This window comes from Acanthaster planci, linkage group LG07 (genome assembly GCF_054643075.1).
Source record: "Acanthaster planci isolate LZ-2023a linkage group LG07, COTS_SCS, whole genome shotgun sequence".
In the NCBI taxonomy this organism is placed as follows: domain Eukaryota; kingdom Metazoa; phylum Echinodermata; class Asteroidea; order Valvatida; family Acanthasteridae; genus Acanthaster; species Acanthaster planci.
The window spans coordinates 7,955,085-7,980,981 of record NC_141783.1 but is presented as its reverse complement, the minus strand read 5'-3'; the positions used below and the strand labels follow the sequence as shown (position 1 = coordinate 7,980,981).

Genomic DNA, 25,897 nt, shown 5'->3' with positions numbered 1-25,897 from the left:
GCACACAGCACTAACTAGGTTTTTTCTTTTAGAGTACAATGAATTTATTGCTAAGGTCGATAAAATATCTTGTACATCTGTATTGCAGTCGTATGTCAACCAATCTTGCAAACAATTTTAGTGAAGCTTGGTTGGTATTTTCTTAATTTAGTAGCCATATTTGTATAACATAGATGTCTCTTTCTTTCCTGTTATTACAAAAAAGAAATTCAAATTCATAACAAGGAGCGAGCCATGGCGGCTTTGCCGTTCTACTTTAATATAAAATCAGGAATATGGGGTAGTTTTAATCATCTGCACAACTTGTGTATTTTTACCATTTATAACTGCCTGAACTTTTTATAATTATCTTAGAGCCCAACTTGATTGCTGTTCTTTCACATTAGTTCCAATATTAAAATATTTTGCATCAAGATTAGAAATTGAGGTTTTCTGATTTTAACATTTTTGATATCTCAAAAACAACTCTCTAGTAAGAAACCAATTTGTTATTCCCGTACAGAAAGTGGAGGTGAGAAATCTTGAATACTCAGTTTGTGTTCTTTCTTTCCTTTTCCATGTTACGCCTGCGTACTGAATCTTTAAAGTTCTTCACCCTCTTTGTCACATGGCCTCGTGCATGGTCTAGGCCATGGCGGTATTCAATCTCGGGCTACGGGCTCTAACGGCGGATGGCCTGAGATCGAATCCTGTCCGCCATTTTGAAAACATCTCGTTTTTATTTTGTCCCAATTTTTATCAAACATGAATTACAACAGAAAACCTATCAGTCTCTCAACAGCAACCAAAACTGAAAAGAAAATGAACTTACATGAAAAATCTTTTTTTTTTCCTACGCTCATCTGTAAATCGAACAACAATTGACGTTTTGCAACAAGACATTATGCTTGTTATCGGTTATTTTACCTGAGTAGCAACATGGTTAGAAATTTAGGCTAGGTTTTTATTTAACATTTTAGATTTCTGGACACTCGAGTCCAGGATAACTTGAAGGGCATCAATACATGAATAGAACTCAAAACTGGAAGAATTTCCCCTCAACCAACTAATACACTAAATGTCCAGAAATGACACGGTTTGGTATCATTATACACAGATTAAGACATCAAATGAAAGGGTATCTTTTTGCAGGCCATCAAAGAAAGTTGTTTGTAAGATTTGAAAACCTATCCCAGATACTTTAATAAATGGGACCATAATCACACTGGTGTGATAACAATGACATCAGCCTAAAAACTTTCAGGGAAAATTCTGAGATGATCAGTTTTCAACTTTGACTGTCATTCAACACATATCGGAAATATTGTTTTCACAAAATACTGCTACTAAACTGGACAGCTTGTTCTTTTTTCCAATTTTTTTTCCTGTAATGCCGCTGTTTTCTTATAAATTTTATTTAATGAGTTTTCCTTACTTTCGTACGTAGAGTCAATAAGTACATGTATATCACCAATAAGTATATCACCGATAAGTAATTGCTCACTTGTTTTTATTCTCTAGGTAGGACAGTCAAGTCAGATCAGGTACTGTTCTCTGCAGCAACCTGAACAGCACACCTGATGGATCTGTGTCACAGATTTTTTGTCAAGGATAGTTTGCCAGAGAAATCATTGGATTTCACAAAAAGTAAGTCATTTTTGCATATTTTCCCTCAAAACGAGAGAATTCCAGCACTATTTGCTGGAAAATCCTCTCAATTCATTGTGACTTTGTAACACTTTTGTAATCTATATCCTATGAGTCCTTCATAGCATGGAGCTATTTAACAAAAGGAGTTAGAACAAAGTCCCTACAGACTGTAATCCGATTAACTGCTCCAGTCGGCTCCATAGGCAATGCGTGGTTACCGGCCCAAGTGTTGAAGACCCTAGACATTCTTTGTACACAGTGATCACCACCGCCAGGAAGCTGGTAACCCACATACTCGGCATGTTTCGCTGCAGCATACCGGAGTAAATAAATGATGGAAAAGATGCACGAAGAAGACGCGAAGTTCTCTTCTATAGTCCTCAGGAGTCAGCGAGTGACCCTGCAGATGCCCTGGAAAATTCTGAATTGGCGGTGGCTATTTGGCAAAAGTTGGACATTTTTAAAGTCAGTTATGACATTTTGTGGCTCCGGCGGTAGAGAACAAATACCCAAAATATGAACTGCGATATTTATATCATAAGTAACAATCCTAGTGGTTCCAACATTTAAAAGAAGGTGGAAACATTGCCACAGGAATGCATTTGACAACATGGTGAGGTTTCATGCCGAGACAGTTGTGGCCAATGACAGAAAGGACAACGAATCTTCCCATGTTTTTCTGTGTTTTTTATTTTCCTCTGGACCAGCTACATTCTCTCAGTTTTCTTGTGCGTATTTTTGGAAAACTTGTATTGTATTGTTAAGAGAGACATTTTGAGGATGTCAAGACGTAACCAGACTTTCATTGTCATTGGAATATCAGAACAATCACTAAAATTATTGAAATTTAAGTGTCCGATGACAGTGGTTTCCATCTCAAGGCGGCCATGTTGAACATACGGAAGTGTTACAGGCACGCATGTGCGGTACCCATGATCCTTTGCAAATGCTACTCCAAGCATTCCTTATAGCCCGCAAGCAGCGCGTAATTTGTTTCGTCCTTGCAGCACGTGCAGTGCTTGCGGTGGCCATCATTGACCCTTTAATTTCTGTATGTGCCTGCTCCTTGTGTATAATAGCTCCATGTTCATAGTAACTGATTTGTTTCTATTGTGCAGATTGCAACTTTTCTCTAAAGTATTGTAAAGCATTTTGAAGTTAGCATAGCACCTGTAACAAGTTTGCAACACGTTTTTGTTAAATATGCTCCAAAATGCAAAAACAGTTTGAAATATTCTATAAACATTAAGAGTTACACTAACTTTATACAGAACAATTCAGTTACAGTGAGGGACACTTTATCCCGTCTACAAATTTGCCAAAATGTCACAAAATATTTCTTAGCCTCATGGAACATCCCAAATATATTTCAGTCAAATATGTTCGGTGTTATTTAATGAGTGAAGTTTTGATAGCTTTCATGCATGGAACCATCTGTAATTGTCCACTTGTTTTGTTTCTCCTTGTAGGACAGTCAAGCCAGATCAGCTGCTGTTCTTTGTGGCGACCTGAACAGCACACCTGATGGATCTGTGTCAAGAATTTTCTTGTCAAGGAGAGTTTACTGGAGAAATCAATGGATTTTAAAAAAGTAAGTCAGTTGTTTGTGTTTTCTCTCAAAACAAGAAAATAAGCCTTTTGTGAGTTAAATTTTGCATAGCAACCACTATCTCTGGAATAGACTGGTTCCTTAGTGCCCTTCATATCCATTGAGAACATTGCATTGTTGCAAGGTGTCTCTTATGTAACTATAAGCAAAAACTTGCCCTGAATCATGAGGTATAGCAGTAGTGTCTTTAGTATGGAGAATTCAAATTATGTTCACTTGAATTTAAAAATTTATTCAAATTTAACTGGCAAAAGGCTTATTTCCAGCATTATATAATGTAAAATCCTCTCAGTGCAAGACATTAATTCTGAAATACCTTAACAAAATTTATAAGTAAGGTCTCCAACATCTCAAGCCTTAAATTCAACTGACAACAGTGGACTTTCAGAGCATGGGAAAAGGTTATCCGTCTTACAATGTGATCATTCTATCAGAGGGAACTTTGTTACAATTGCAGATCTACATGTGCGTGTGCAAGTTCAGATTTCTGTGCTACCTTTCAATTCAAGATCTTCACTAATCCACTTTGCATTCCTGAACTTTTTGGTAATTCAACAATTTGTTTGCCCACAGGTGTTTCAAGGTTTTAGCAGCCGTCTTGATCTACTCCTTGAACTACCAAGACATTCTTTATACAAACCTTGTTGGATGCTTATGAGGTACTGAGAACCGGATTGCATCATGTTTGAAGGAGATACAATGAAAGTGGACTGCACCATTCCAATATTAATTCACGAGGAACTGGCAAGACATGTTGCTCTATTGAACACTGTTCTTACTGGATCACTCTACTTCGGACCTTTCAGCTGAATTGGGACTATACGTGTTTCTCTGCCTAGTGCTTCTCTCATCACAACATTTACCCCTGGTATGTGAGCTGAGTTGAAAGTCCCTGTACCCAGCACTGTGTTTCTACGGGATATCACCTACCCCTGGTGTCTAGAGTCAAACGGACATATCTTGACTTCAAACCTGAACTTTTATCCAGCTTACGCTGAATTGCATCACATTCAGTTTTATGCGCTGCATTAAGGTAAAAGTAAATCGAGCACAGTGAATAGGCAGTTTCCGCATCCAGGTTAATTTGTTCGTGTCCGTACACATATCCGCATGAAACAACAAATACACAGGGTACATACAAGGTTGCAAAAATTTAGTTTTGCCATGAATTGCACGTCCGTACATGTACGTGATGATGCACACAGCAACGTAGCAACATTGGTAGCGCCCATTTATTCAAAAACAAGAAATATTCACCCCAGATTTAACTCAAAGGCGTTGCTATCGTAACAAACTATACATGAAGAGTTGTTAAAGTAAGAACTTTTGTTATTAGGAATACAATATGATACTTAATGTGGTGTGCAAAACCAAAACTTCATACACACCAGTTCCGTACAAAGTTGCTTCCATATGTCGCCGTCCGCAGGGCTTCTCCGCATTATATTAAACAAGACATAACAGGCCTAGAGTGATGATGTCATAAGCAAAAAAGATGTGGATACGTGATACATGCTCATTTTCCGTTTGCCGAAACTGTCTAGTTGGGAGGCTTTCATATAAGACTGTTATTTGCCTACACAGAAGTTTGAAATAATGGGTTGTATGAATAAAAACTAGCAAATGCTATGAAGTTCAAACAAAACAGCAAAAGCATTTACTGAAAAGTAAAACCATTAAGAAATAAGCAAATGCTTGAATTTATGTGAATAAAATGTATGTTTTACTATTCAGCATTTACTAGTGACCGCACAGCTGAATGGTTTTGCTCAATAGGGCTTCCGTTGTCTGCATGTACAGATGCACACATTGCAGCTCAGTGTTGTATCTTGAGACCTCAGCATGGCAGATAAGCACAATGGAAGTAATTTTGATCGCAAAACCTTAATTAGGAAACTTGCTCTGAACCTCTCAAATTGGTGCAACTGCCTACACCTGGTTTCTTGAGATTCCCTCCTAAAGGCAAACAGCTTTTCCTTTCAAATGACATTTATAAATGCTGCCATTTTGAACATTAGTAAATGCTTCTCCTTTTCAAGCTTGCTGTGACCCAGTCTTGAAAAATACTCCAGTTCTGTAGAACTTACTCATTTTTATTCACACAAAATGAAGCAACTGTTTGTCAAGCACAAGCTTAAAGAGTAAAATGTATATACATTGTACTTTTACTTGTTAGCAATTGCACTAAAGTAGAAGCATTTGCTTCATCATTGTTCAAAACACAAGGAAATGCTGCAAAGATGGTAGTAAAAGCAAATGCTACTTTTTATTAATACAACCCAATGTAATTGAACTGAAATGGAGGTAATTGTTAACTTGGTAGAAAGTTGTGAAATGTTTGTGTTGCACTCATTCGATGGACAGATTCTTAGATGGGCTTAATTGTGGAATTTAATCTGGATATTGCACCACCTGCTTTGCAGAGTATTTGAACAAAAATATATTTTTCTTATCCTCCCCATGCATCTTGCAGTCTTGGTTGGAAGGACAAGACTACAAGAAAGTACACTGACATAAAAAGACAATTCTGCCTTTAACTAGTGCCATCAACTTCAGGAGATGAAATTGCCACAAAAACAAATTCATTCATGATTTTGCTTCAAATTAAATGAAATAGTGGTGCAGCAAGTCAGTTTCCACCATTAAGCTTAACAAAATTTTAACGAAGTTGAAAAAGATGTTTCTTTGAGGTTGGGGCATGTTTTGTGACATTTTAACACCTCTGAAGTTTAGGTCCGACGAATCCTTCCTAGTAACTGAAGGTTTGTAACTTTTTTGTTGTAATGTTGTAAAGCATTTTGAACTTATTTAGTGTAGTAGATTGTTTAAAAAGAAGATGGCATGACAAGATCATAACACCTTTTCCATCATGTCGGTAAAAATTGCATTCAGGTAAAACCATTTTCTGTATGTTCAAAATCCATTGTTTATGCAAAAAAAATTCCATTGACAGATTTCGCGGTATGTTTAACAGTGATGTAGTCGAGTACTTTTTTAGAACCAAGTTCTCTACAAAATATTTAACTAGTTAGGAGGGAACAAAGCTGAAGTACATCGGCATTTGATGGTACATGCATAAAGGTACGATTACAAAGCAACATAATGACTTCAGACCATCACTGTTTGATTAAAATTAACTTTTTAGGACAAAAGTACTCGGAAAGTACTCGGCTGAGTACTTTCCAGTACTTTTCTCTTAAAAACTTAAATTTTACACAACTGGGAGTGTCTGAAGTCTAACATTTATTTTGTAATCTTACCTCTGCACATTTACCATCAAATGCCTGTGCACTCTGGCTTTATTCCCTCTTACCCACTTCAGTATTTTGCACAGAATGTTGGTACTCGGAAAGTACTCGACTACAACACTGATGTTTAAAGTGTTAAATTCACACGTAGAAAAAAAAAGTTGCTTTTGTAAGAGTGGTTAATAAATTTTAAAATAAAATTTAAAACTTCATCCAGATTCCTCTGTGAATACATTTGTGATGTCTGTGCATTTTATATATAAAAAAAAGGGTCAGAGAGCACAAAATTCAGTGAAAGCATCTGAAATATCGTCTTTTTTCGCCGGCCCCAAATCGGCCCCAAATCGGCCCCAAATCGGCCCCAAATCGGGTCAGAGAGCACAAAATTCAGTGAAAGCATCTGAAATATCGTCTTTTTTCGCCGGCCCCAAATCGGCCCCAAATCGGCCCCAAATCGGCCCCAAATCGGCCCCAAATCGGCCCCAAATCGGCCCCAAATCGGCCCCAAATCGGCCCCAAATCGGCCCCAAATCGGCCCCAAATCGGCCCCAAATCGGCCCCAACTCGGCCCCAAATCATCGGCCCCAAATCGGCCCCAAATCGGCCCCAAATCATCGGCCCCAAATCGGCCCCAAATCATCGGCCCCAAATCGGCCCCAAATCGGCCCCAAATCATCGGCCCCAAATCATCGGCCCCAAATCATCGGCCCCAAATCGGCCCCAAATCATCGGCCCCAAATCGGCCCCAAATCGGCCCCAAATCGGCCCCAAATCGGCCCCAAATCGGCCCCAAATCGGCCCCAAATCGGCCCCAAATCGGCCCCAAATCGGCCCCAAATCGGCCCCAAATCGGCCCCAAATCGGCCCCAAATCGGCCCCAAATCGGCCCCAAATCGGCCCCAAATCGGCCCCAAATCGGCCCCAAATCGGCCCCAAATCGGCCCCAAATCGGCCCCAAAACGGCCCCAAAACGGCCCCAAATCGGCCCCCAATCGACCCCAAAACCGCCCCAAATCGGCCCCCCAAATCGGCCCCAAATCGGCCCCAAATCGGCCCCAAATCGGCCCCAAATCGGCCCCAAATCGGCCCCAAATCGGCCCCAAATCGGCCCCAAATCGGCCCCAAATCGGCCCCAAATCGGCCCCAAATCGGCCCCAAACCCGCCCCAAATCGGCCCCAAATCGGCCCCAAATCGGCCCCAAATCGGCCCCAAATCGGCCCCAAATCGGCCCCAAATCGGCCCCAAATCGGCCCCAAATCGGCCCCAAATCGGCCCCAAATCGGCCCCAAATCGGCCCCAAATCGGCCCCTGGGAAAGAGCATAAAAAGAGGGCGGAGTGGTAGGGGATTTCTATCCACCATACCACTCCGCCCTTGCTGGGATTCGATCCCAGGTCCTCTGGTTCCCAAGCGGTGCTCTTGACCACTCCGCTATTTGGGTCCCCAATGTGTTTTAGGCTTTTTCCTTACTTAAACTTTGGTTTTTTTCAGTATATTGGAATTTAAAAAGGTGTCTCTTCCAGGATTCGAACTCAGCATCACTTACTTTGAAGCACAACACTTTCTCACTGAGCCACAAACCTCTCTGAAGAACACTACTTTTTTTTTAAACTTAACCCTTAGATTTACATTTGCAACTGGAAATTGAAATTTAAAAAGGTGTCTCTCCGGGATTCGAACCCAACACCCCACTCTTTCGAGCACGGCAGCTCCACACTGAGCCACACACATCTCTGCAATACATCTGAGTTTTTTTATATTTAACCCTTAGTTTGGAATTTACAAAGTGAAAGAGAAAAAGGTGACGGTCTGGGATTCGAACCCAACTTCTTGCATGTACACGCACAGCGCTTACCCACTCCGCCACAGCTCCCTCTGAATGAATGCTGTGTTTTTTAAATATACTTAACCTTGAGGTTCAGACTTATAAAACTGGATTAAAAGGAGATTGGCCGGGATTCGAACCCACGATCTTAAACTCAGCAGGACAGGATTTCCACATTGCGCCACAAACAGCTCTGAAAAGGTAACCCACTGAGAAAAATGAGGAAGATTTTAAGTTTGTCGTCAAACCTTGCATACATACAAACACTACAATTCTACTGTCTTTACAAAAACATTTTTTTAAGTGCGTGGTTTGAAAACGTTAAATGATTGTACTGATTGTAAAAGTATTACATGTACATACATGTACATTACAGTTGCATGGATTTCTTTACATAAAATGTTTATTTACAAAACATTTGTTTTCTCCTTACTTTTTACGTCTCAAAATTAAATTTGTAAATCACACATTAAAGTATCAAAAGAAACATCCAAAATCATTAACTACAACGTGGGATTTCACTCCAAAATAAAGCTTCAGCCTACGGAATATTCCAAAGTATAAAATAATTCTAAGAATTCATGAAGATACAAAAGCAGAGTTTACCATCTGATGTAAAAAATAAGATGGAAGTCACGAATATATACATGTATACTCAGTGCGACAAGCCAATAGAAACAGTATTCGTGGGCGGGGGTCCTTGTCCCCGAAAAAAAAAATGAAAAAAAAAATGGGCCGTGAAACAAAGGGGAAAATTACGGGAGTAATAAAAAAAGAGGAAAGAGGTTAACATCCCAACTTTGCTTGAAAATACATTGGAATTGATCACCTTTCGCCTTTAATCTAATACATTTAAACGGCAGGGGAACAATTTCGACCAACGTCGCTTCAACGGTGGATTGTTTGGACCACAGAAATCGACCACTTGGCCCTGGAAATGGTTGCGCCGTTTATTAGTACCGCTCAGTCGACTTCTTTTATCACTACTAGAGGGAATCATTAAAATGAAAATAATCGTATACGAAATGTCGCCAACGACCGCTGCGAAAGTTCAGCAAAAACGGCAAAATATGAATGACGATGAAATTTTTACAAATGCTTGTACTTCAATTTCAACTAAGGACGTTTGGGAGTAACTGTATTGCACGTTCACGTGCTCTGATTTGATGCAATGCGGGCGATTCACAAGAGTACGTCTCAAACAGTTTGCAACGCGTTGGCCAATCACAGTGCGCGAAACCTGTCAACACTTTCCGAACGCGCATTTGCATAGGTCGACAGATGTCCCGTACTGTGATTGGTCAACGCTTTATACACTCTTGAATTGGAGGTGCACTTTTGTGAATCGCCCGTAATACATGGGTGCAAATGGCTGTATTTCTGCCCGCGAGCTCATTAATATTTTGTGATCCCACGGGATTTTTACATTAAGACAGACCATAATCAGGAGGGATCATAGAAATATTTCTACAAATCCCGAATTTGGGACTGATAGATGCAGAGCTGGAGAAAAAAGAAAAGGAACTGGCTGAGGGGGTCAGAGAAAAGCAGAAACTAAACATGAAAATCCAGAAACTGGAAGAAAAAAATTAGGTGTTTACAGAGAGACAAAAAAGCAAAAGGTGATTCGAGAAGGCGTTTCAAGAACAGCGGTAAGGCAAGTAAGACAGCAAAAAAAAGGTGACAAAACAAGTAAAGAATCAGCGACGACACCAAACAAGAGATGGCCACAATCAATGATCTGCAAACACCTAGTTTTGAATTGACAGGAATATGCAGCAGCTGCTCTTTGTGAGTGGGAAAAGATTGAGGCCGAAGATGGTAACATTGGAAGAGGGAATTCCAGTGGAAAAGAGGGAAGACAGAATCCGCATCACTTTTAACAGTGCGTTCTTTTTGCAATTTTCTTGGGCCAGACTGCTGAGAGCAATCTGGAATGGTTGAGGAGTTTAAGGCTGTAGTTGAGAAATCCCATCTAGAAGCACACAGAGGCAACAGATTTAACATTCTGTTTTCAAACTCGGCTGCAGTTTTTCATCACAGAGACCACTTTTATCAACTTTGCTCATCATTGGACCTATCGAGAGAAGCTAACATGTTTGTCAAGTCCCTGAAAGCTGACCAAGATGACGATATTATTCCAGCAGGTATGAGGGCCATGGGCATGTTTTTTTCAACATGTATCAACTCCCATGATGAAAATGATTGAGAGCAGCATACATATGGATACAGATAGATTTCATACACGTTTAAATGACAAAGTTGAAGAGTGGATGATAGATCCAAGTCCTATTCTTTACTTTTCCCAGAATTTCCACCAGCTAAAAATGACGTCCACAAGTCTCTCTATGCAGTAACAACAGAGTCCATCGAAAATCTCACAAAGCAAGCCCCCTCATATTTCACAACTTCATGGTGTGCATCTCTCGTCAACTTGCCGATCATCTTCCTGGCGGTCGATTTCATAATGCCTCTGATGAAATTCGACAGCAAACGACATCCTGCCCTAAAGATGACATATCGACAGAGAGGATTTTTGCAGGGCTGGATTATCTGCGTCGGAAAATGCCCAACGCAAATACAGTTGCTTTCGAGGGGATACTCTTGTGGAGCCTCAACAAAACTAGATCATACTTGGATGGCATGGATCACAATCGTCGGGCAAAATATCTAAATGATGCAAGAAAACAAAGAAAGTCATTCCTCCAACTATCAGCGAAAAAGCAAGTTGATCAAAGACAGAATAGCACAGAAACTTCAAATCAACAAAGATAAAAAAATAACAAAGCAACTAGCTCATACAAAGCAGGCAACAGAAAACACAACACATGCAGTCAAATTATGTGGGATGATTATGCACAACTGTAGAGGATGTTGATTCTCTAAAACTAAATTCATGTACACAATTCATGTACATTCCCTTCTCTGATAGCATTGTATAAGAAGTTATAGCAATTACACATATATAACGAGGTATTTTGTTGCCAAAATGTTTACCAATCAGGCCCATTTCCATATTGTTGTCTGATATAATGTAAATTTTATTTTGGAACAAACGTCCATATAGAAACATTATTTGAACAAAATTTCATCCTTCTTGGTCATTCTGTTAAGGATTTACAGTGAAAACGCACATTTAATTAGGCATTTTGGGTTTAAAAAATACAACTGAATGACGCTAATTTACATAAATCAGTCTAAAATTATTTACATATTTATCAGGAATAAAGGTCTATACTGGAACATTATGTGTTTAAAGTTTCATGCTTGTATGTAATTGCACTAAGATTTTATATTACTTTGCATACTAATTTAGCTGTACTTGGTCTTTTTTCACCTTCTTTTGCTTTCTCATTGCAGAAATCTGAAGAAATCGCAATATTTGTCAAATCCATGTGGAAAAATGGAAAACCTTAGCAACCCAATTTGTTTCTCATTATCTATGTCTTTACCACTAAAGAATTTACTTAACATAGTAATTCATGCTGTTTTTTTAAGGGAAAACTGGAAAATGTGTGTTTATTGGCTTTTTCAAGAAAATGGCTTAATACGCCATGCTAATTGGATATATTTTTTGACGATAACTCGAGAACCCAGTGTCGCTTTTAAATCTTTTTTACTTCTCTGTTTCTCTCATCAAGCTCTTTCATATAATGTATAATTCACTGTTGAAGCTATTTGTTTAAAAATGGTGTGACCTGCCTACTGATATATCAGTTCCAATGTGGTAATCAACACAGGGCCTTAATTTTTGGCTTGAGCTTCTGGTTGGCCTCCTCCAGTCGCCCCTTGGCATTTCCCTATAGGAAGGCAATAAGTTGATCATTTACCCTCCGTAGGTTCTCAGGTTTGTCGCACTTTGTCTTGTAGTGGCCGTCTTCACCACATCGGTAACAGACTCTTGAACGTGCATCATGTTGTCTACGCTTGACTGGTTTCTTGGCAGCTTGCACCTGACTCCTGGCCTGCTTAGGGTTTGCCTCGACAACACTCACATCCCCTTCTCCTCTTCAGCTCATCTTAGCCTGCTGTTCTGCTTCCTCTCTCCTCACCAACTGAAGCAATGTCAGGTAGGTAGGAGGGCTCTTCTTCAGATCTTTCAACCTAAAATTCACCAACAAAATTTCGTTGATAAGCACTCCCTTTATAAAGTGCTCAATTAGAAGTGAGTCTGACTTTTCCTTTTGAGCCGCACCCTTTCGTTCCAACTTCCTCAATATACACCTGGAGTCTAGTGAGATGCTCTGAAGGGACTCACCACGACATTGATGTGTAGAGTGAAACAAAAGGCTCAGCTCCTGAGGTGACTCTGTACTTCCGAATGCTAGCTCCAGAAAAGCAAGGTATTCCGAAGCTTGAGGGTGCTCTCAACGAGGTCAGTGATGATACTGGCAGCAGGGGGGCGGAGAACCTCTCAAACGTCATCTCTTCTCAGAATCCTCAGATTCCTCTTCAAGTTACCCCTGAACAAGTTCAATCCATGTGTCAAAGCTGTCCTCGTCCTTGGCAGGAGTCTTAAGAGCGGAGAAAGGACGTAGCTTCCGCCCACTATTACTGCACACAAAGACATGGCTTTGCTCAAGGAACTCTTGGAAGGCTCTCCTTTCTGGGGTTTGGATGCACCTTGCTCCTCCACAATGTCCTTCACTAAGACCCGACTCTTAAAGTTCCCAGTGGGGTTCAAAAGGTATATTCGCAGCACCACTTCCTTGCCATCAATAGGGACAGTAATATCTCCTGAAACAGGGAGGATCGCTTCACCAACCTCACAATGAAACTCACATAGAAGATTCGTTGTTTCTCGCCACTCCTAACAGGAGACATCCACTAGGCGGTTAACCTTCTTTAATTGGGCCTCGAGTAATTGACTCTGTCGAAAAAGACAACGGTTCTTCACTGCAAAGAGGAAGTGCACAACCCAGAACGAAACTGCAAAATGTCACCACTGTCCGCCATGTTTTACACAAAATTTCAAATTAAAAAAAAAATGCACTCTGCTAAGACCCAGCACAAGAAAATACCAATTCTCAGCCTATGGCTCTCAAAATGACCCTACTATTGTGTACATGTATCTATTTGGCACCAGAATAAAATGTGTCCCCCGTTGTTTATTGCCGAGAGAAACGGAGCTGGCCCCCAAAAAAATTTATTATGAGGTCCTGGCAAGGTCGCCTTGAAATGTAAGCCTCGTGGCCCACATGGGAGGGGGATCAACACACGTTGGATCAGACAGATGGATGAACCACACTTACTTTAAAACGCTGAACTGCAAAACTTTAGTCGAAACAATCTTGTACAGGGAAAATCCCCATCAAAATCTGGAACATCAATGAGGACAGCAAAAAACTTTAAAGGTTCCCTGTGATTCAAGACCATTATAGTGTTTAATAAACCTGTACTAAATATAAAAAAGAATACAACGCTTTCTCATTTGTTTCTATCGGTTCTGCTGATTTTGACGTTGTTTTTGCGCATTTTCACGCCCCCACTTTTGACCACCGTAAATGGTGAATAAATGGTCACGTGGTCTATGACATCCCGTAAAGAACCCGATCGTGTAACACTGGGACCACTGACCTCGCGACCGTGCTGCTTTACATGTGGACCGACCTACGAATCACACAGTATTTCTCACCAAAAACTCTTTAGAATTCGGTTCTGAATAGCTAAAATGCCGACAAGATGTGTTTTTGCAGGATACAATAATACACCAAAGGACAGTGCCTGCAAAGATTTCCTAACACTTAGTGTTGCGGAAAATTTCAACCGCAAAAGTTCGCTTAAGGGCAAACTGGGACGGGCCGTCCGCTACAAGTGTCATCTGTAGTAGGCCTACGTACTTATTTATGCCAACAATCTGACATAAAAAATTCCAATTTTTTATCTTTCACAAATCAAACAATACCGGTATACAGGTAGCCTACACAAAGCTTTAAGGCCTCTTATATTTAAGGATAGGAGTTCTTGATTTCACTTGGTACAATCAAGTCCCAAATCCGTACTTGTGGCGAGACTACATGTAGCTAGCTCAGTTCACTTTCTTTTTGAAGTCTCCACAACAACCACACAGGTTCAAAAGGCCTGGGCCTATTACAGTTTCACAGCAAACAGTCCCGCAACCACAACTCCTGCTTGGAGACTGGAGGAACTTGAAAGTCCAGTGACGGAGTTTCACCTCATGCAAGCAGAACAATTCCTGTCCTCATGAAGAGGAGACAGACAAGTTCACCTGATGTCCAATCACCAAAGACTTGATCCACTCTGCATATAGCGTAGATCCAGCGGTCCAGCCAAACAGTTCTTGGTTTATGCCCAACTGGTTGCTCTCCTGCAGAGTACAGTTTGAGTTAGCCGTGTTAACTCACAAAACAACAAGGTGATTCTGAGAGTAAGAGAAGAGCCAAAATATGCAATTCAACAAAAGGCTCATGTCTTTGCACAAATAATTTGGTGCATCAAAGCAGACCTCAAATTAAATAATCCACCTAAACATGTTAAATTCTGGCATTAGTACACTTATTCAAGTTCTACAACTTATCATGACATTGCAATTTGATTATTATAGACAGAAAGTGGCATTACTCAAAGGATTATTGGTCAACATATCCATTAACTTTCATGTCTCTGTGTGTGTATGTGATGCATTATAAACTGGGCTCCTGGTTTATAACACATGTATATACATGTACACGCAAATTGCCGTTTTCCCCGAAACATCAAGCAGTAACCCCAGCTCGCTCAAAAGTGTCATAATCATTTCATTATCCTTTACACAGTCTCACCTGAGAGCCACAAGCTTAAGATTTTCAATCAATTGGAGTCAAGAATTGACTTTTACCGGGAATCTTGCTTCTTGTCTGGGGAAATTTAGCCAAACATGTGCGAAAACATGGCGCTCTCCATGGTGATTCCTGCAGGCGTGTTTCATCATCCTTGAGGGCGCACTTCAGCGTACCGCATGGGCTACACATATTCTTCAATTTCTTTTCAATTTTCCATGGGTTCACTGATTAAATTTTTAGTTGTTCCTACAAATCGAAATTACCTCCACTTGCAGCCATTTTTGAAGTGGCAATCCTCAACTTTCTTGGGCACTTAGGACAATTATTCAACCGTATTTTTAGCCATTCTTCTCTCAGATGAAAGCCCAAAGACCCAGGGAGTTGATCCTGGCAACGATTTACACAATCTTACCATTTTGGGAGCCACAAAATCTCCTCTTTCAAAAGATACTGTGGGGGACACATTTAATGCTAATGAGCTGGCCAGAAACTCTCACTTGAATTTAAGACGGCACCCCTAAATACCACCCATTGAAATGAGTGCAAAATCGAACAGAAACAGTGCCGCCTGGTGACTCTCAAGGAGAGGTTGGCTTCTTGCTTCCCTTTGGAAATTTAAGATTACGGCCAGAAGTCCACTTTTCAATTTTACAGGGGTTAGCCACAAGAATTTTTTTTATTCGGCCTTCCTTGAAAACACCCCCAAAATAGGAGTAAAACTATGCACTCAGCTCTCAATGTAGCCAACCACCTCTAGGCAAAACAATCTTGTGATCAAAATACGCCAGGTTGGACGCCAGAATTCCCAAATTCATGATTATATTGATAGGAAAATATCTCTATGATCACTCTAGATAATGGAACCTCTTATTGTAAAAATCCCAATGGGATCACAAAATACAAACTCGCACATAGAAATCTACACATTTAGTGGAATGCGCCCTTCAATGTATGCAATCCAATTTGCCGCTGTGACGGCGCCCTCTAATAAACCAATGCATCTATCAAGTTGCGTTATATAGCATCCGCTATACTTTTTTAAATATAACTTAAGTTTCCCAAGGTAGAAACACCATGACATACCTGGAACATTTTTCAAAGATGTTTTGAAATTACCTATGTATGGAAATATTAACGAATGTCCAGTAAAGAAAGTCCATGACCTTTGGATTCTGTAGTGAGTTCTTTGGATTTTTGGCGAATTCATATTGCAAGCAGTGTTCAAATTCTCCCCCCACCCAGAGTGGGATGAGTCTACTACTGCATACCTACCAAATTAACAATACATATGCATTATTTCCTAGTTCATTACTTCCATTCGCTAAATTCTCAATCACCAGCAGTGCGCCCTCACTCGACTCCCGCAAAAGCAGCCGCCATGTTCTTCCTCTTTTTCAATGCGCAAAGTGCACCAAGGCTGCGAGGGGAGGCGGGAGGGAGATTGGTAATCTGGTAAGTATGCAGTAGTAGACTCAACCCACTCTAGGTGGGGGGAGAGTCTACTGCCTACAACCTACATAGATTACCAATACATATGCAGAGTAGCACCGAACCAGAGGATAGCGTGAAGGTGAGAGCGCACTGAATGATGTCTATGGAGGCTGGAAGGTGAGGCTTACTAGATGTAATGAGTAATTGAGTTACTTGTCCTCGGATGTCCTTAGTCCGGTGGAGATACCATTTGAGTGTCAGAACAGGACACCAGAGTTTATCAGAGGCAGATGAGGCAAACGACCGGATGGATGGGACGAAGATGTCCAGTGGGTGAAATGGGGGTGTTTGGTTATTGGTAAGAAAGCCAAGAGGCTTCCATCGAATATGGCCATCAGCAATGGACAGCGCTTTCATTTCACAGCCTCGAAAAGCAGTGCCAACGGCTAGAAGGAAGGCCAGCTTAATACCTAAATGAATAAGGCTAGCTTATCAAGCAGGTTTGAAAGGGGGGCTAGCCAGAAGTCGAAGGACATCCCCCAGATTCCAGGAAGGAAGGAGTCATCGGTTTGGGGGACGTTCAATAAACATGCCTAGAAGATGATGGATCGCAGTGTTGTTAGAGATAGAGGATCCATCAGGAATCCCACCGTGGATAGCTGCCAGAGCCGAATGGTAGTTCCTGCTTGTTGAGACGAGGAGGCCAGACCAGAAGAGATGCAAGAAGAACTCTGTTATGAGGGAAAGAGTTGCTTCACCAGGAGTTGAAATGTCGCATGCAGTTGTCATAGATCTTTCTTGTTGATGGCCGTCTACCTCTGGTAGGCAGGGCAGCAGCGTCTTGAGAAAGCCCTGCCTGCTGGAATGATCGTTGGACAATATCCAACACGTTCAGAGCAGGTGAAGAGGATCCAGATGGAGATGGTGAGACTTGCGTTGGAAAAGCAGGTCGTGGTGCTGAGGCAGCAACAGGGGAATGTCAACCAACAGCCTCACAACGAGGGGAAACCATGGTTGCCTCGGCTAGTATGGAGCGATGAGAAGAATTCGGCAAGGTTCTTTCTCCATCTTTGATAGCACCCTTGGGATCAGCGAAATGGGGGGAAAAGGCATAAGCTAGGAGACCTTCCCAAGAGATGCACATAGCATCAGTCACCCAGGCTTGAGGATGTGGAAATCAAGTGCAAAATGTTAGGAGTTTGACATTCAGATGAGAGGCAAAAAGGTCCACGTGCGGCCTGTCAGTTGCTCGGAATAGGGCATGGACCACCCCTGGTTGAAGAGCCCATTCTGTTGGGCATACCTTGCCCCAGGAGAGAGCACTGGCCAGATCGTTCTGTACAAGTACCAGGACGAAATGACAAATGGACCACTGAATTAGATCCCAAGCCAGTAGGCAAAGGGTAGTGTTAATGCAGACTAGTCATACTGTTATAGCGCCCTCGTGCAGTTATTAAGTGGAGTACACAGATGCTGTTCAAACAAACAAATCACCTCATGCTTTTGGAAGTTGATCATGCCATTTCTCCAAGTTATCGTAAATACTTTGTGATTGAATTTTATCCAGTGTACCCTTTTGATGGACCTTAGAGGATTCAAGGAGGTAAATAACTTGTTTTCCTTTATATGGAGAGATTACTTTATTGGTTTGGTTTAAGTTAGGGAATTTTTGTGCCAGATTTTACCTCACACTCGTGGATAGTTGATATACTGTAGCCTACATGTAGGTCATGTGATAGTACATGTATTTGTGTTCATGTTACGTGCATATGTGATGTCCTTTCACACATGTTTATGGAAATCTTTATTACTCTTAATTGTTAGTTTTCACGGAGCTCTGCATGGAACCTATAGGAACTACAATATAGACGCTGAGAACATGGAACTAGGATGGAGCTTAGAAATTAGTTTAAATCAGGAGCTAAGCGAAGAAGTGACACATGTGCCATGTATGTCATGTAGCCTTGCGAATAAAAGAAGCTTCTGTTGAGACCCTTGAACCCTGACTTCTAGCAGCTGTCTTGAAGTTTCTGCGTCACATGATCACAGTTGCTATAGTGAAAACTCCGTTCATCGGACATTGGGTCATCGAAGACACATTGGTTACACGTCAGATACTACTACTAGGGGGCTTCCGTATCATCAGTTGGAGTTCATACTACCAGGTGCTGGCGTATCATGCATCGGAGTTTGATTGTACTACCGAAGGCCATTGCATTGTACATCTGGATTGACATCTTAGTACAAGGCCTGCTGCGTCATACATTGGGCTAACATCAGACGAACAGGACGAAATGCATCATACAGCAGGCTGCCGCCAACCTACCGAGAAGACGAACTAGAATTTGCAACATCGCTCAAGGAACTCTTCCGTTATAAACTTTGAACACGTACTGTTTGCCATGTCGTATGAATTCATTTTGAGACATTCGTAAACTGCATTGCGCCCTGATTTACATGTCTTATATGAATCTAGACTTGCTTGTGAGTTGTCATGACGTCCTGTGAAATCGACGAAACTTGTAACCTCATTTGATTCCTTACAAAAGTGTACATATTTGTATTGAAGATTCAAGTGTACTTTCGCATGTTGCCATGTAAATTTTCTTGCCATTTTGAATCGTCATGAAGAATTCTTGCCAGTTAATTCTGTTTCTCACTGCAGTTGAGCATGTTGTAATTTGCGAAATACTTAAGTACTTAAGTGCTGTTTACTAGTGCTGATTGCCTATTCCTAAATTAGAAATTTGCGTACTTAGTGGCAACCAATTTTGATCAGCAGTGGTATATTTACATGTACATGTGTGTATAACTTGCGGTACCTATTTCCCACTTAGTAATTTGCAGTTTTTAGGAACAGGTACATGTACATGCGCCATCATGTCTGCCACCGGAGAACAAGAGAAATTGGAACAGGAACATATGCCCATTCCCTTCATGGCCGAGACACCCGATACTAACATGTCAGGCACAGCTGCGAATCCAGTTTCCCCTACCGAAACCAGTAGTGACAAGCTTCGTGCATCAGGAGCAGATCACAACCTGACACAGGAAGCGGCACAATCTGAACACTTTGAAAAGCGTTCTAGAATGTCATCACGACACTCCCACTGAAGCATCCGGACAAATTCCTCTCGTTCGTCGATTACATCTACAAAGGCCGCACTGGCAGCAGAAGCAGCAGCTTTGAAGGCTCAATCAGAATTTGCTGATGCTGAGGCAGAAAAGAGGGCAGAAATAGAAAAAAATCATGCTGAGCTTGCCAAATTGCAAACAATGCGTAACCTCTGTGCTACCCAAGCCAGAATACGTGCCATAGACACGGTTCTAAATGAAGAATTTGTCAACTCTGACATTGAAGAAATTGGAGAGGTTGAAAATCGTGACACAATGGTAAGGGAATATGTGCAGTCATTGCCCAACTGCCACGACAATGCAGGCCTAGCAGATGAGTCCCCACCATTGTCGGGATCTGAACACCAAGCAAATTCAGATGAAATCCCTGAGAAACCAAAGAATTCAACGCTGGCAGGAGATGACAGAAACGACTTGAGTGACCTGGCCAAAGTCTTTGCCAATCAGCTGAACTTGAGTCGTCTTCCCCCGCCAGAGCCCGGTGTGTTTTCAGGCGACCCGCTGAAATATCCCAGTTGGAGAATCAGCTTTGAAACACTAATTGAGAAAAGAGGTGTGCCCCCCTCGGAAAGGCTACACTACTTGAAGAGATATTTGACTGGACCAGCAAAGGAAGCAGTTGACGGATTCCTCATCCTATCAAGTGACGATGCCTTTGACCAGGCCAAGGCCCTGCTACAGAAGAGATATGGTGATCCGTTCGTCATTGCCAACGCATTCAGAGACAAGCTAGACACATGGCCCAAAATAGCCCCCAGAGATGGCAAGGGTTTGCGAAATCTAGCTGACTTCCTGCGACAATGCGAATCTGCGATGAAGACGAACGAGAATCTGAACATACTCAATGATGACAGGGAAAACCGAAAACTGCTTGCTAAACTTCCAGACTGGCTTGTACCAAGATGGGGTCGAAAGGCGCAAGAATGGAAGGAAAAACACAACAAATCTCCCCCCTACACGGAATTCGTCAAGTTTGTTGTGAAAGAAGCTGATCTTGCCTGCGACCCTGTAACTTCACTCCAGTCCCTCAAAGCGGAAAGACCCTCGAGTGAGAGTACGAAGCAAGATGCTAGAAGTGCCAGAAAGGAATCAAAGAGAGCTGCAGGAGCTAGCACGTTCTCTACTGCGACTGAGACAAAACGAAAAGGGGGTTTTCAAGATGAAGTTTGTCTACTTTGTGAGAAAAGGAGTCATCAGCTTGACGACTGTCGAAGTTTCCTTTCCAAGACGCTTGAAGAGAGGAAACAATTTGTGATGAAAAGGGGTCTCTGCTTCGCCTGCTTAACTCAAGGCCACAGATCGAAGCAGTGCCGGCAGAGAAAAACCTGTCAGACATGCAAACGACGACACCCAACTTCACTTCATGGTGATGTCAAGGAAACTCCAGCCCCAAACCCGAAGCCAGAGAGTGAACCACCCAAGCCAGTGGTAGCTTCAACGAGTTCACACACAAGAGTGAACAACTTCAGTGACACCTGCGTACAAGGAAAGAGTTCGATGATCGTGCCGGTATGGGTGTCACATTCTGACACGCCCAATCAGGAGAGACTTGTGTACGCACTCCTGGACACGCAATCGGACACCACATTTATCTTAGATGATACCTGTGATGCACTCGGACTCGATGGACCTAAGGTCCAGCTACTGCTATCCACAATGTTCTCATCTAATCAGCGAGTAGAATCTCGGAAGATCAGAGGACTACAAGTGAGAGGATATGACAGTAATCTGAGAATAACGCTCCCTACGGCATACACAAGAGGCATCATGCCAGCTAACCGCACACATATACCTACAGCAGACATGGCAAGACGCTGGCCCCACTTGGACAAGATAGCAAGGGAACTCATGCCGGTGGCTGATTGCGAAGTTGGAATCCTAATCGGATACAATTGCCCACAAGCCCTTGCCCCTCGTGAAGTGATTGCGCCAGTCGACAATGAGCCGTATGGTCAAAGGACAGACCTTGGTTGGGGAATTACAGGAATTGTCGACCCAGACCTGAGAGAGAATGAATCCGATCAAGTGGGAGTGAGCCATAGAATTCTTGCATGCGAGAACCCGACAACGTTATCCAAGGCAGAATGTCAAGTTGGCATGAACACCGTGAGAGACCAAGTCCTGCTTGCATTTAGAACACATGTCAAGGAAGTCATCAAACCTTCGGGGATTGTTGAGATGATGGAACTCGACTTCTCAGAGAGAAAGTCATGCGACGTTCCAGTTTCGATTGATGACCGCAAGTTCATGAAGAAGATGCAGGAAGGGATCCGCCAGCAACCGGATGGTCATTACATCATGCCACTTCCTTTCAAGGGGACTGAACCTCCTAAACTGCCGAACAATAAGATGCAAGCTGTTCGCCGCTTGGACCAGTTAAAGTCACGCTTCGCAAGGGATCAAAGCTACCATCGAGACTACTGTTCTTTCATGCAGGATATCATCGAAAACGGTTATGCTGAACGTGTTCCAGAATCCGAGGTAGCCTATGAAGACAGCGGTCATGTGTGGTACATACCTCACCATGGGGTATACCACACCAAGAAGCCTGAAAAGATCAGGGTAGTTTTTGACTGTAGTGCTAGATACCACGGAGTGTGTCTCAACGATCACCTTCTACAAGGTCCCGACCTTACTAATGCCCTTGTAGGTGTACTGTGCAGATTCAGAAGAGAACCTGTTGCACTCATATGCGATATTGAAAAGATGTTCTACCAGTTCCAAGTCGATGCGGAACATCGTAACTTTCTTCGGTTCTTGTGGTGGAGCAATGGATGCTATGAAGGAGATCCTCATGTGTTTCGTATGAAAGTGCATCTGTTCGGGGCTACATCATCTCCGGGATGCGCAAACTTTGGCCTGAGGCAGATAGCTGATGACTTTGAGACAGAGTGTGGGTCTGCAGCAGCCAACTTCGTGCGACGAAATTTCTATGTGGATGATGGGTTGATCTCCGTTCCAACCAAACACGAGGCAACTGACCTGATCCAGAAGACAAAGGATCTTTGCAAACGAGGTGGCCTGCGTCTCCATAAGTTTGTTAGTAATTCTGTAGAGGTCATCGATGCAGTTGCACTGGAAGACCGTGCAAAGGGGATTAAGGATCTCGACCTTCGATTTGATTCCTTGCCAGTTGAGAGAGCCCTTGGAATTCAGTGGTGTATCGAATCAGATACCTTCCAGTTTCGCATCACTTTGAAGGATCAGCCACTGACAAAACGTGGAGTTCTATCGACTGTCTGCTCTGTCTATGACCCACTGGGACTAGTAGCTCCTGTCGTACTCGTCGGAAAACAGATTTTGCAGAGCCTCTGCAAAGATCAAGCTGACTGGGATGATCCACTCCCAGACCCTGTAAGATCTCGATGGGAGCAATGGCGGAGCAGCCTGATTCATCTTCAAGACCTAAAGGTATCGAGATGTTTTCGGCCAGAGGACTTTGGAGATGTGAAATCCATTGAAATTCATCATTTCTCCGATGCCAGTAACACAGGATATGCACAGTGTTCATATCTACGACTTCAAGATACTGAAGGAAGAGTCCACTGTGCCCTGGTGATGGGCAAGTGTAGAGTCTGCCCGTTGAAGACTGTCACGATCCCTCGCTTAGAACTCAATGCAGCAGTTGTATCTGTGCGAGTCAGTGCACTTCTACAGAAGGAGCTTGACTATAAGGAATACAGTGAGGTTTTCTGGACGGACAGCCAAGTTGTCCTAGGATATATAGCCAACGACGCCCGTAGATTCCACACCTTCGTGGCAAACAGGGTGCAACAAATCCGGGACCAAACCGAACCAAACCAGTGGAGACATGTACGCTCAGAGGCCAACCCAGCAGATGATGGCTCCAGAGGCCTGTGTGCAAACGGATTGGTCAATCAATCAAGGTGGCTACATGGTCCTGCATTTCTACAAGAAAGGGACATTCCAATCGAAATCGAGGCTTGCAGTCCAACAGTCTCTTCTGACGATCCTGAAGTGAAGAAAGTGCAAGCATTCTCCACACATTCATCTCCGAAGCATTCTATGTTAGAACGCCTGGAAAGATTCTCACAATGGCATCGGGTCAAGGGAGCAGTAGCAATCTGTCTCAAGCTGAAACAGCGCCTGAAAGCTCGCCTCATCAAGAGAGGACAAACGATCAAGCCAATCCAAACACCGCAGGAAAGACCAATCCCTCTCTATGAACCAGCTACAGTTGAAGAGCTCTATCAATCAGAAGTTGAGATCATTCGTCTCCTTCAAAGACATTCCTTCGCGGGGGAAATGAAGATTTTGGAGTCACTGGATGTCAGCAGCAACTGCGTGGATCAACAGACAGCTGGGGTCCGAAACAAAGCCATGAGAAAGACAAGCTGTCTGTATAGACTGGACCCGTTCATCGATGAAGATGGCGTAATGCGAGTTGGGGGACGTATCAAGAGGGCTGACCTTCCTCCCAACTTCAAGCACCCGGCGATACTCCCGAGAAATCATCACATCACCGACCTGATAATCCGACACTGCCATGAAGTAGCAGGTCATCAAGGACGAAGTATGACCACTAACCAGATCAGGTCAAGCGGCTATTGGATCATTGGCTGCAGCTCTGCGGTATCCAGCATCATCTCTAAGTGTGTCAAATGTAGAAAGCTGTACAAACCAGTCATAGAACAGAAGATGGCAAATCTGCCTGAAGACCGACTTGAACCTGCTCCTCCCTTCACATATAGCGGTGTAGATCTGTTTGGGCCATGGTACATAAAGGAAGGCCGCAAGGAGCTCAAAAGATATGCCGTTCTTTTCACCTGCATGAGTTCCCGAGCAATCCATATCGAGACCACGACTGCACTTAGTACTGATGTCTTTATCAATGCGTTGCGTAGATTCATCGCCATTCGAGGACCTATCCGACAACTGAGATGTGACCAGGGCACCAACTTTGTTGGAACACGAGCAGAGCTCAATGAAGCCCTGAAAGAGATGAACACCGATCATGTCAGAAAGTTCCTAATCAAGCAGAACTCAGCACACCAAGGAATCAGATTGAACCTTGTTGCTACTATGCGTACTTTTGCCAAGAACGTAGTACTAGTTAGTTAATTAAGTGTAGTTTTAACCAGTTAATTGTTTAGTAATTCAAGGGTCTTTCAACGTACAAGTTGTTGTTTAATGTTTCTGTGTTTTGAAAATTAGAGTTATAGTACTAATTTTGGGGAGCCATGTTAATGCAGACTAGTCATACTGTTATAGCGCCCTCGTGCAGTTATTAAGTGGAGTACACAGATGCTGTTCAAACAAACAAATCACCTCATGCTTTTGGAAGTTGATCATGCCATTTCTCCAAGTTATCATAAATACTTTGTGATTGAATTTTATCCAGTGTACCCTTTTGATGGACCTTAGAGGATTCAAGGAGGTAAATAACTTGTTTTCCTTTATATGGAGAGATTACTTTATTGGTTTGGTTTAAGTTAGGGAATTTTTGTGCCAGATTTTACCTCACACTCGTGGATAGTTGATATACTGTAGCCTACATGTAGGTCATGTGATAGTACATGTATTTGTGTTCATGTTACGTGCATATGTGATGTCCTTTCACACATGTTTATGGAAATCTTTATTACTCTTTATTGTTAGTTTTCACGGAGCTCTGCATGGAACCTATAGGAACTACAATATAGACGCTGAGAACATGGAACTAGGATGGAGCTTAGAAATGAGTTTAAATCAGGAGCTAAGCGAAGAAGTGACACATGTGCCATGTATGTCATGCAGCCTTGCGAATAAAAGAAGCTTCTGTTGAGACCCTTGAACCCTGACTTCTAGCAGCTGTCTTGAAGTTTCTGCGTCACATGATCACAGTTGCTATAGGTAGACAAGCGAGTGCCCCCTTGGCGATTGATGTAGACCACAGCTGTAGAGTTGTCCGACTGAACTAGAACTGTCTTGCTTGTCAGGAGCGGCTGGAAATGATGAAGAGCAGTGAACATCACTTGCAGCTCGAGAACGTTTATGTGGGAGTCCCACATGGCTGGTTCCCATTGGCTGGAGATCTGAGGCAGCGGCACGCTGGCTCCCCACCCGTAGGTTAAAGCGTCTGAAGTCAGCACCACATCGTGACCCGCAGGGGCAAAAGGAAGGCTGGTGGTGAGATTAGCCTTGGAAGACCACCACATCAAGTGGTGACTTAGAAAGACTGGCACTGGAAGGAGGAGGTCCAGTTAATCTGTGTGTGGTCTTAAGTGCGACAGGAGTT

The 25,897-nt window shown here is 42.5% G+C and overlaps 2 protein-coding genes and 2 long non-coding RNA genes across 12 annotated transcripts in view; 2 read left to right on the top strand and 2 right to left on the bottom strand.

The window, feature by feature from the left end:
• The window catches only part of LOC147798610 (uncharacterized), a 30,104-nt gene extending 23,406 nt beyond the window's left edge, over nucleotides 1-6,698 (top strand). For 2 of the 4 annotated variants that reach the window (XR_015425769.1, XR_015425768.1), the window contains exons 4-5: nucleotides 3,099-3,220; nucleotides 3,812-6,698. This is a non-coding gene — a long non-coding RNA (uncharacterized LOC147798610). Of the gene's footprint in view, nucleotides 1-1,500; nucleotides 1,648-3,098; nucleotides 3,221-3,811 lie in introns of those variants that run through there. The other 2 variants (XR_015425770.1, XR_015425771.1) reach the window with 2 other exon arrangements.
• Nucleotides 6,699-8,070: 1,372 nt separating this feature from the next.
• The window catches only part of dnaaf5 (dynein axonemal assembly factor 5), a 50,797-nt gene continuing 32,970 nt past the window's right edge, over nucleotides 8,071-25,897 (bottom strand). For 3 of the 6 annotated variants that reach the window (XR_015426064.1, XR_015426066.1, XM_022246679.2), the window contains exon 10: nucleotides 8,697-14,639. The gene's annotated coding sequence lies outside the window, so the exon portion shown is untranslated. Of the gene's footprint in view, nucleotides 14,694-25,897 lie in introns of all 6 variants that reach the window. The other 3 variants (XR_015426065.1, XM_087139524.1, XM_022246680.2) reach the window with 3 other exon arrangements.
• On the bottom strand, nucleotides 8,697-12,736 carry LOC147798609 (uncharacterized). Its single transcript, XR_015426067.1, has 2 exons — nucleotides 12,570-12,736; nucleotides 8,697-12,415 (listed from the first exon to the last, which is right to left on the bottom strand). It is a non-coding gene; the product is annotated as an uncharacterized LOC147798609 (long non-coding RNA).
• Nucleotides 19,801-25,413, top strand: LOC147798608 (uncharacterized). The gene is made up of 2 exons (XM_087139209.1): nucleotides 19,801-25,057; nucleotides 25,279-25,413. Exon 1 carries the CDS (start codon nucleotides 19,801-19,803, stop codon nucleotides 24,739-24,741), a length of 4,941 nt encoding a protein of 1,646 aa, XP_086995335.1. The 3' UTR covers nucleotides 24,742-25,057; nucleotides 25,279-25,413.